General features: G+C 33.5%; 1 protein-coding gene across 2 annotated transcripts in view; it reads right to left on the bottom strand.

Moving 5' to 3' along the window:
* KLHDC10 (kelch domain containing 10) overlaps positions 1–12,403 on the bottom strand; it is a 64,178-nt gene that overhangs the window by 17,381 nt on the left and 34,394 nt on the right. For both annotated transcript variants that reach the window (XM_031939053.1, XM_031939054.1), the window contains one exon: positions 1,104–1,325. In XM_031939053.1, the coding sequence (XP_031794913.1) occupies positions 1,104–1,325 (222 nt within the window). The remainder of the gene's footprint in view (positions 1–1,103; positions 1,326–12,403) is intronic.

The raw sequence follows: 12,403 nt of genomic DNA, 5'->3' as shown, positions 1-12,403 counted from the left end.
AAAAGATTAAAAGAAAAGTCTCTGGTTTAAAAATATTACAAAGTAATTCAAATCAGTAACTACCTGGAACAAAGATCTGTTCTAATTCCTTAATTGAGTTGTATAGCATGAAAGCTAGAGTAAACATGTAACAAATCCAAAATAATTTTGATGGCAATACATGTAAATGACAACACTGTACTTTAGTATATGATTGTAATTAAGGAAACTGTAAATGGCTTCAAAGGCAGAAATGGAATTTTCACCTACCTCTGGTCAAAAACACAATAAAACTTTACAGGAGAACTTTACAAGACATTACAGGAAAAAAGATTTAACTGTTTTTCTAACATCTCATAATATTTTGCATTTTAAGTTGTGACTATTTCTTCCTCCTTCTCGGTGGGAAAATGGTGGCTGGGGGTCACTAAATGTGCCAAAATAATAATTATTTTGACTAATTACTCCTTCAGTTTATCTTCTCCTTCATGATTCAATATCCCATCTATCCTTTTATTTTACTGAATAAACAAATGTTTCAGTGTTCAACTTATTAATTGGCTATTTGGGATACAGGCTTATATAATAGAAAGGAGCAGGTTTTAGAGTCAGAAAATCCAGTTTCAAGATCTGACTCTGCCAGCTAATACTTATATAAACCTTGGCTATAAACCTATCTTCTCTTCTATAAAATGAAAATAATACTTGTACAACACTATGAAGCACTAAGTTTAAGTTATCATTGATTCCTTCTTTATAACCCTACCATAAATGATATATTATATATAGAGAGATTATTGAAGTCATGATGATCTGAACTTAAATATCATTTCTGACACATACTGTGCAGTGATGGGGACAAGTCATTTTCATCTCCTAGTCCTTTAAGCAACTCTCTAAGACCATGAATTGCAGAGAAGGTGTTGACCTAAATAAATATTGTAAATATTTATTTAATTATAAATATTGAATAAAAGGAAATCTCTTATTCAAAAAGTTTCTGGCACCAATGAATTAATCCAAATAAATTCATTTAATATATGGATTATCTGATAAGTCTGTTCTCTCAGATAATTCTACTTAAATTCAGAAATGGAAAACTACCACTGAACTCTTAAACTCACGTGACATAGATGCCAGCTCTCTGGGCATGTAACCTTCTGTGCTCATTTGATGCCATAGTCCTGTAGCAAAGTGGTACCTCCAAAGCTCCCTGAAGAGAGGATAATCTTCATTCTCTGGCCCTCCTGACTCATCATAATCCGGGTTATAACCTCCAAATACATACAGGTTGGTATTATCTGCCACACACCGATGTCCACTCCGTGCCGGTGGAGCTCTGTGACCTAGGAGAATAGAAAACATGGTAATCTGCTAGCCCACCAATATAAAATTAATTACCTAAAGATGTTAAGTCATCTATCCCACTTTATCTTTAAAAAAAGAACCAGGAAAGATTTTTAATATGGACAAACTTCCAAATTGCTAGGAAGTTCATACAAAACATTTTCTATAAATATTTGGATTTATGAATTCAGTATTTCTATCACATACACATAACTCTCACAACTTAACAAAACACAAATATTTAGTCAAAAACCCAAAAAACTTGGATGTATGAAATCTCTCAAAAAACTATTTTTGTGAACTGTTTTGTGAGCAAAAGCAATAGTAAATATGAAAACAATTTTGAAGCAAGTTTCTCTAAAGGCCTCATTTCTCAGATATATAGAGAACAAAGTCAAATTTATAAAAAAAAAAAAAAAAAAGCCATTCCCATCAATTGGGAAATGGCTAAATAAATTGTGTTATGTGATTATAAAGGAATATTATTGTTCTATAAGAAATCATGAGCAGGATGCTATCATAAAAATCTCAAAAGTTCTCCATGACCTCAAGCAAAGTGAAATGTACTATGTATATAGTAATAGCAAAATTGTAAGATAAACCACTGTGAATAACTTTGCCATTCTCAACAATACACCGATTCAAGATTATTCTGAAGGACTCTGAAGAAAAATGTTATCCATACTCAAAGAAAGAACTGATTTGTTTGAATACAAACTGAAGCATATTTTTAAACTTTTTTTCTTGAGGGCTTTTTTGGGGGAAAGGGAAAGATTATGTTTTCTTTTACAACATGACTTTTATGGTATTGGGCCTTCTCAATGTGGAGGTGTAGGGGAGGAAAGGGGAGACTCAAAAAATTTAAAAATAAATGTAAAAAGTTTTGCATGTAATTGAGAAAATAAAAATATAAAAACCTATTTCTGATCAGTTCACAATTTGGAACCTATTGAGGGATAAATCTAATAATCATACTGAAAGGTCATAAGGTACATTTTCTTTAGAAAAAATACAATTAATATTAATGAAGCATATATACATAACTACAAATATATAAAACATATACATATAAACAGGGCACATGCTAGACATATTCAAGAGGTTATAATCTATGCTTTCATTATACAAAAATCATTTATTTTTCTTATTTTAGTAAAACTGAAAAAATTATCATTCAGCTACCAGTTTCAAAATTGTGGCAGATATCAGTTCTTACATTCACCAAATAAATAATGGTTCAGAAATCACTTTACAAAAGAATTGTTTCAATTTTAAGAATGGCTATTTCCATAATGCAAAACTTAAGAAAAACTGTCTTAACTAGAAATTGTAACAACTGCACAATACTGCCCAAGGAGGTCAAAGACAGAAAGGCCTCGTGTATACCAAAATATTCATAGCAACACTTTTTGTGGCAGCAAGTAGAAACAAAATGAGTATTCACTGACTAGGGAGCAATTGAACAAATTATGCTATATTAATGCAATGGAGTATTACTGCTCAAACAAATGACAAATATAATGAATTTATAGATGCACTGCAAAACCTGTATAAATTAACAAGAGTAAGCAGTACTCAGAGAATATACACAATGAGAAAGTAATAAAAATACTGAAAAGTGTCCAGTTTGGTTAAATGTAATGACTCAATCTTGGCCCACCAAAGACAAATAATGAAACATATCTCTCTCAGTAGAGAATGTTGCCTGTGTTATCAAATAGTCATTCTAATGTTTACTTATGTATGCTTAATTATTACTTCAATGGTCTAACTGGTTCAGGAAAGACAGATCTAAAAATAAAAGGCATCATAACAGTGAGATTTTTTTTTAAATGGATATTTTAGAATTAAACACAAGATAACACATTGCCCAGAAGAAATATACTGATAAGTCAACTGCAAGTTTAAAAGGATTAAAGATAATTAGTTCAAAGTCTACTCTGGCCCCTCTTTAAAAATCAGGAACTGAATCGTGTTTTGTTTTTAAATAAGTTTTTATTGATATTTTCTATTTCTTACATTACTACAGTATCCAATATGTCCCACTGCTCTACCTTCCCTTCCCAAGTCTTCCCATTGACAAACAGTATGTTTGCAGAGGCGAAGAAAAACCAGCACAGCTGATCCATACATCAAAAAAGTCCAAAAATCCAAAATTTTTTTTGAAAAATGCTTTTTTTTGGGGGGAGGGGGAAGTATATTTTCAAATCACATCATTACAAGTCCTATTTGATCCTTATAATTTTGTTACATTTTGCTTTTATTTGGGGGAGTTGCCATCCTTTCTACTCACATTGTTGTAGCAGTCATATGTCATTTTCTTGACTACATACTTTACTTTGCATCAGTTGATATGGATTTTCCCATGCTTTCTTGTATTCATCATACACATCATTTCTTATAGCCCAGGAATATTCCAGTGTAATCATTTGTTTTCAATTGTTAGCTAACACAAAGAATTTGCTATGAATATGTTTTGGAGTATATAGAGACTTGTCTTTTTCTCAATCTCCTCTGAGTATATGTCCAGTAATGGAGTCAAAGAGTAAGGACATTTTAGTCACTTAATTTACCTGATTTCAAACTGCTTTCCAAAATAGTTGTATCACTTCGCAGCTCTACCAGTAATATATTGGTGCATTTATCTTTCTACAAGCCCTTCAACACCACCTGTTTCCAATGTTTGTTATTTTTGTCAATTTTTAGAGTGCAATGAAAAAGCATGTCATGCTTTTTAACATGACAACTACATAAGAATAAAGGAATCACTGACAACTCAATTAGATGCTGGGGCAGCTAGATGGCACAGTGGATGGAGCACTGGCCCTGGAATCGGGAGGACCCAAGTTCAAATCCAATCTCAGACACTTAATATCTGTAGCTATGTGACCTGGGGCAAATCATTTAATCCCAGTTACCTCATCAAAAAAAAACAAAATTATATATATATATATATATATATATAATAATTAAATATATATATATATTAAATACTGATATAAAACCAATAGCTCGACAACTATGTTATTAAAGGAAAAATGTAACAAAGAATAGCTGAGAAAAACATTAGTTGTCAAGGATACCTGAATTAACTCAGAATCCCCCCGGTCATGAACTCTCTTGTCAGCCTCAGCCTCCCAGGTAGTATGGATTTCACATACTAGATATGAAGATGTTCAGAGAAAATTTACTTTTTATTCAAATATAGACAAAACATTACCACTAGGGAAAGAGTAGGAGAACTGGCAAATGTAGGTGATGTAAAAGTAAAGGTATCAATAAAAATTGCATCACATGCTAAATTATAAAGAATGTATAAAAAAAAGAAATTAAATTCTCAGGCTATAAATTAAAATGTAATTAACAAGGGATAATTTTTTTAAAAGCAGAAAGGGAAAACAATTTGCTTTAGGATGGTTAAGAAGTATTTTTAAAAAAGAACATCTGTGAACATTCCAAAATAAACAGAAATCAAGCAGAAAGATTAAAAGGGTCATAGCCAACAATTCACAAGTACTTACTGAATGACTACTACTATGCTCTAGGCATTATATTATAGACTGATGCAAGAACCATCAACCAAGTAATCCCTCCTTACAAGATTATATTCTAAAGGGGAAGATAACAAGTATATATGTAAGTAGTATGTACACCCTAACTATGATAAAGATAAAAATGGATCCATAATTAATATAGTGAGGTTGAGAAGGAATGAATTAGCATAATAAGGGCTAATGAAGGATTTCATGCAGAAGGTAGTATCTGTGCTAAATCTTAAGAAACGTTCAAAGAAGAATACTGAGTTTAGGAGAAAACTCCAGGCATGAGATGGCCATGAAGAACCAGGCAACATAGTATCATATGACATTATGATACAGATACAATTTGAATGGATGACAGAATGCAGGATGGATCATAAAACATAAGGCTGGAAAGATAAGTCTGGGACCAGGCTCTAAAAGCTAAATAGAGAAATTTATAGTTATCCTAGAGACAACAGAATGACACTGGAGTTAGCCAGCAGTCACATGGTCAAATCTGTCATGAACTTGGGAGACTGAAAGAATGGTAGAACCTTCAATAGAAATAATTAAGTTTGGAGGAAGAGTGGATTGTGGGAAAAGGTTCCAAGTTCAATTTGGACATGCTAAGTTTGAGATATCTTTGGGAAATCTAATTTGAAATATTTAATAGGCAACTGGTCATGTGGGATTGAGCCTCAGAAGAGAAATGGGCGAGATAGATTCCCCTCATTAGAATGCAATCTCCTTGAGGGCATATCTTATGTGTTTATATGTATATGCACAGTGCCTGGCACACAGTAAGGCTTTAATAAATGGTTTTTTAAAAATTATGTGGGAGTCACTGACAGATGATGAAATCCCCATAGAAAAAAGTATAGAAAACCATGAGGCCTACCCCAGAGTCTTCAGGAACACCCACAAGAGGCATGAAGTGGATATTTAGGAGAAGACAAGCACTAAGGAAAAGTTATTGAGGAAAGGTGGTCAACAGTATCAAATGCAGCAAGTCAAGAAAGATGAGGGCTAGACAAAGGAACACCTTGTTTGGCAATCTCCTAAGAGTAATTACTCTTAGTCAAGTGATACGGCTAGAAACTCAGCTAGGATCGAGGGTACCTGGACAGTTTTCAAGGCAGTATATTGGAACCAGCAGATTGGTTCACTTTGAAGCTGAAGATGGTGAGTAGGGAGAGAGAAAAGGGGAAATGGAAAATAAGAAAAAGAGGAACAAAGCCATATTGTAGAGGGGTTGGCCTTTGTTTTAATATGTGATCTAAGGATCTAAAGATAAGAGCCTGTATTTCAACAATGAAGATTCAAGGTGAAAAATCAAACATCTCCAATCAAAATAAACCAACTGTAAACCTTCTGTTAACACAATGAGAACCTTCTGAGTTATGGTATTACTATATTAAATTACTAAATATTTCAAAAAGGATATTTCAAGGGATATGAATTACAATGATCGCAAAACAAAGCTCCTAATTGTTAGGTGGTTTAAGTGTAAGAAGCCTGTATAGTTATTTAAAAGAAATTTCCCAGGTAATTTTTATTAATTTTAGTTTAACAACAAAAGAAAGAATTCTAAAAGAATGCTTGTTCTGTAATTACTTTTCTTTTTTTTTTCCACTGAGGCATTTAGGGTTAAGTAACTTGCCCAGGGTCACACAGCTAGGAAGTGTTAAGTGTCTGAAACCAAATGTGAACTCAGGTTCTCGGGACTTCAGGGTTGGTGCTCTAACCACTGCGCCACCTAGCTGCTTCTCTATAATTACTTTTAAATTTTTTTTTTCACTAGATATGAACAATTTTCAGATGAAGAAATTAAAACCATTTCTAATCATATGAAAAAAATGCTATAAATAACATTAAGAGAAATGCAAATTAAATCAACTCTGAGATACCTCTCAAATTGGCTAAGATGACAGGAAAAGATAATGATAAATACTGGAAGGGATGTGGAAAAACTGGGACACTAATACATTGTTGGAGTTGTGAACTAATCCAATCATTCTGGAGAGCAATTTGGAACTATGCCCAAAGGGCTATTAAACTTTGTGTATACCCTTTAACCTAGCAGTCTCTCTACTGGTCTGTATCCCAAAGAGATAATAAAAAAGGGAAAAGGACTCACATGTGCAAAAATATTGGTAGCAGCCCTTTTTATAGTGGCAAGGAACTGGAAACTGAGTGAATGCCCATCAGCTGGGGAATGGCTGAATAATCTATGATATCTGAATGTTATAGAATATTATTCTTGTATAAGAAACAATCAACAGGCTGAAAAAAAGAAAAGGCTGGAAAGGCTTACATGAACTAATGCTGAGTGAAATGAGCAGAAACAGGAGAATATTATACACAACAAGATTATGTCATTATCAACTGTTATGGACTTGTCTCTTTTCAACAATGGGGTGAGTCAAGGCAATTCTCATAGAATTAGGATGTGAAATACCAATCACATCCAGAGAAAGAACTACTGAAACTAAATGTTATTAAAGCATTTTGTTTGTTTGTTTGTTTTTCTTGTGGTTTTTTTTTTCCTATTTGGTCTGATTTTTCTTGTACAACATGACAAATGTGGAAGACATGTTTGAAAGGATCATACATCTTTAACCTACATCAAATTGCTTGATGTCTTGGGGAGGGGGAAGATAAAGGAAGTGAGAAAAATTGAGAACACAAAGTTTCACAAAAATAGATATATTGAAAACTAAAATACTATTAAAAATCTAATAGATTTGGAAAGGAAAAGAAAGTAAACACATTCTTTTTCACTTGTCAATATGTTTGGTTCTACTTTGTTAAATGCATAGATTTTATGCGAGATTTTATTACCAGTTTCTCCCCTACATTTCAGTCATCAATTTAATTGCCTGCTCATACATTTCAAATTGGATTATTCAAAGACATATATGTTCTCCCCAATTACCACTCCCAATCTTGCAAACTTCTCTCTTTCTAAGATAATACCATTTTTCCAGTCTCTCAGGCTCTTATTGGATCATGCTTAAATTCTTATTCTCTTATACCTTGGACAATCAGCTGGCAAATCTTGCCTTTTCTGCTTTGAAAAAAAATCTTCCATTGGGCCTCTTCAACTCAGAGTTCTTGATCTTTTCTCACCTAAATAATTTCAATGGCTTCCTAATTGCTCTTATCTCCTCTACCCCACTGAAGACAAAAGAAAAAACAAAAACAAAATCTCATAATATGCATAATCAAGCAAAAGCAAATTTTCACACTAACCTTTGCCAAAAATGTATTTCATTTTGTAAATCGAGTCTTATTATATCTTTTGTCAAGAAGTGGGCAGCTTTTCGAAGTAGCTAGAAACTGGAAATTTCCCATCAACTGGAGAATAGCTAAGTAAATTGTGGTATATGAATGTTATGAAACATTACTGTTCTGTAAGAAATGCCCAGTAGGATGAATACAGAGAGGCTTGGAGAGACTTATATGAACTGATGCTGAGTGAAATGAGCAGAACCAGGAGATCATTATACAGTTCAACAACAATACTATTACAAAGATCAATTCTGAGGAAGTGGCTCTCTTCAACAATGAGAGGATCCAAATCAGTCCAATTGATCAGTAATGAACAGAAGTAGCTATACCCAGTGAAAGAACACTGGGAAATGAGTGTGGACCACAACATAGCATTTATACTCTTTCTGTTATTGTTTGCTTGCATTTTTGTTTTTATTCCCAGACTATCACTGGGAAATGAGTGTGGACCACAACATAGCATTTACCCTCTGTTTTTGGTGGCTTGCATTTTTGTTTTTATTCCCAGACTATTTTTACCTTCTTTCTAAATATGATTTTTCTTGTACAGCAAGATAATAGTATAAATATGTATACATTTTTTATATTTAACATATACTTTAACATATTTATCATGCATGGGACTACCTGCCATCTAGGGGAGGGGGTGGAGGGAAGGAGGGGAAAAGTTGGAACAGAAATTTTTGCAAGTATCAATGTCGAAAACTTACCTATGCATATGTTGTCAAAAGCTATTAAACAAGCAAAAAAAAAAAAAAAAAGTAGACAGCATTCTTAGCATTCTTCATAGTTGATCTTTATGTTAATCAAAGTTCTTTAGTTTTTCAAAATTGTTTTATTTTGCAAAGTTGTTGCTTACTGTATTAAATGTTCTCCTGGTTCTGCTTGCTTCATTCTAGATTAATTCATTAAAGTCTTCCCAGGTTTCTCTTTTCTTCACTTCTTATATTTCATCATATTCACATCATTTCACAATTTCTTCAACCATTCTCTGCAAATCATAAATTTCCCATTCTGTCACTACAAAAGGAATAACTATAAATATTTTTGTTCCTATAAGTCCTTTTCTTCTTTAAGAAGCAAAAGGTTTGCAGTTTACTGACTTTTTTGGGTACAGCTCCAAATTATTTTTCAGAACAGTCAGGCTAATTCATAGCTAAGCCAGTAGTTCGCATTAATGGGCCTTTTTTCCCAAAGTTCCTCTTACATTATTTTCATTTTCTATCATCTTTGTCAATCTGAGGGGTATGAGGTAGAACATCAAAGTTGTTTTAATTTTTATTTCTGATTAGTGATTTGAAGCATTCTTTTCAAATGGTTATTGGATAGCTTGGATTTCTTCCTTTGAAAATCGATTTATCAACTGAACACCAGCTCTTGTTTTCAATCAATTCCTTATAGATGTTAAGAGATTTGTCAGAAAAACTTACTGCAAAAATTTTTAATCAATGATGTTTCTTCTAAACTTCTCTGCATTCAACCTATAACTGCTTTTTAAGAAATTTCTTTTTTTAAATTAACTAAATTTACCTTCTCTACATCCCAAACCCCCCTCCAATATAAACAAACAAAAATTTTAACAATAAATATGCATAGTCAAGGAAAACAAATCCCTGCTATATCCATTAAGAATAAGAAAAAACCCGCATCTCAATCTATAATGTCCAGGCTAGCTCTCTGGAGGGCCTCAGATCAGTCGGAGTCAGGATCAAAGTCCTTGGTCTTTAGGAGGATAAGTGAAGAAGGCAGGCAAGCTGCCACAAGGCTCATCAAAGATGCATCCTGGACTCTGGCATCTGGAGCCTGAAGACTTCCCTGCTGAGTGTGCTATGGCAGAGAGACTCTGACCCTCTCCCTCAGCCCTCCAATCCTTGCCTGTGATTACTCATCACACCACATTCAGCAGGCAACAATAATGAGAGGAGCCATCACATCACCATATAATCTAAGTATATGTTTATAGAGCCATTATCTCACATTGAGTAGGTACCTTAAGTGCTCTGATTCAAGTACATCTTTTCAGAGTTCCAGCCTTCTAGATCAATCTGCACCCTGAGTCTATCTCTGTCAGAGAAAATATGTCATGGTGAATCCTCTGAAATCATTTTTTAACATTGCATTTGTTAGTTTCCCATTTATTTTTTATAAAGAACAGGATGGAAGGAGAGAAGCATGCTATAAGCACCAAGGTTCTAGGTTTCATGCAATCTTCTAATTACCCTATCCCACTTTCTTTTCTTTTGTCCAATCACAAGCCCTTATCTTTTCTTTCTTTTCTTTTAAACCCTACTTTATGTTCAACTTTCCCTAGAATTTGTCTTACTTAGGACTACTCTTATCTGTGGCTCCAACAAACCACAGCACACACAGTGGTCATACCCTGGATAAGCCTCTCTTGGCAGACAGGCTTTAGCTAAAGGACCAACCCACTAGAGAGCTGGCACACAGACTTTCCTCAGCAGAATGTAGAGATGAGAACAATTTGTTCCAAAGGCCATAAGGTGGCTGAAACAAACATTGGAGCACAGCGCTCAGTCAGCTGCACCCCAGGCTATCACCAATTGTCCCAACTTCTGTCTTGCCACAGGTCTTCACCGACTCTGAAGGAGAATGAAGCTAACAATTTGCACAACTCCATCTTGCTGAAATCCAATCCATGCTCAAGTCAAGACATCATCCTATGATGTAACTGGTCCTTTTCAAAAACTAAGTACAAACAATCCCTTCCTTAATCTACCAACTTTCTCTTATTTGTCCCTTTCTTTTCTCCCCTTTCCCTTTTTCTCTGCTGAATTTTTACATATAACTCTGCATGTGAATATTCTTCCTGTAATCCGTTCAAATCAAAGTAAGATTCAAATATTATCCTCTTCCTCCATCCCTTTGCTCATTTGTATAATCCTCTATTTGCTCACCTAAATATATAAAATTAAATTTCTTTCCCCCTTCCTTCTCCCCCTTTTTTCCTAGTGTATTCCTTTTCCTCTCCTTTTCCTTTTTAAAATCATCCAAACATAAAACAAAGTATTTCTAAGCCTTCTGTCTTAAGACTCCTTTTCCATGACAACAGTTTAATGAGTTCTCTTCATACAAGTAGGTAAAAAGTTTACCCTTGTCTAATCCCTTCTAAGTGCTCACTTATATTTATCTTTATGATATTCAACTTCTATGTTTGTACTTCAAAGTTTCTGCAAACTCTGGTCTTTTTTTATCAGGAATACTCGAAAATTTTCTATTTAAAGTTTCACTTTGCTGGGTAAGTTATTGGTTGTATGCCTTTTTCTTTTTCTTCTTTATGGAAACCTGCTATGAGCAATTCTTTGCCATGACAAAAAGAAATACTATAAATATTTTTGTACAAGTAAGTTCTTTTCCTTTTTAAAAAATCTCCTTGTGATAAAGACTACTAGTGGTATTGCTGTATACATACAGTTTGATTGCCCTTTGGGCATAGTTGCAAATTGTTCTCCAGAATGGCAGGAATTCATAATTCTACCACTTGTGATCAGTATCCCAATTTTCACACATCCTCTTCAACATTTATCATTTTCCTTTTCTAACATATCAATCTGATAGGTTTGAAATGGTATCTCAATTGTTTTAATTATTTTAATCAATAGTGATTTTTATATGACTATAGATAGTTTTGATTTTTTTCATCTGAAAACCATGTAGTCACATCCTTTATCAATTGTATTCTTATAAATTTGACTTAATTGTCTATAATTTGAGAAATAAGGTCTTTACCATAGAAACTTGTAAAAAAAAATTTCCCCAGTTTCCTTCTTTTTTTTTTCCTGATCTTGGCAACAATGGTTTTGTTTGTGCAAAAACTTTTAATTTAATAATTTTAATTTAATGTAATCAAGATGACCAATTTTACATCCTACAATGCCCTTTCTCTTATTTCATCATACATTTTCCCCTTATTCATAGACCTGACAGGTAAAATTTTCTATGCTCCCCTTGATTTGTTTATGGTATCATCCTTTATGTCTAAATCATGTACTCATTTTGACATCTTGGTATATAATGTAAGGTACTTATCTATACCTAGTTTCGACCACAGAGTCTTCCAAGAAGTTTGTTCCAGAAGCTGGAGGTTTATCAAACAACAGATTATTATGACCATCTACCATTGTCTACTGTACTTAATCTATTACATTGATCCACCACTCTAGCCAGTACCAGAGTTTTGATAATTATCACTTTATAATAGTTTGATATCTGATATGGCTAGGCCATCTTCCTTCACTTTTTTCCAT

The sequence above is a fragment of the Sarcophilus harrisii genome, chromosome 5, assembly GCF_902635505.1.
Source record: "Sarcophilus harrisii chromosome 5, mSarHar1.11, whole genome shotgun sequence".
Classification (NCBI taxonomy): domain Eukaryota; kingdom Metazoa; phylum Chordata; class Mammalia; order Dasyuromorphia; family Dasyuridae; genus Sarcophilus; species Sarcophilus harrisii.
Note: the sequence above shows the minus strand (reverse complement) of the source record. Positions and strands in the feature narration are given on the sequence as shown.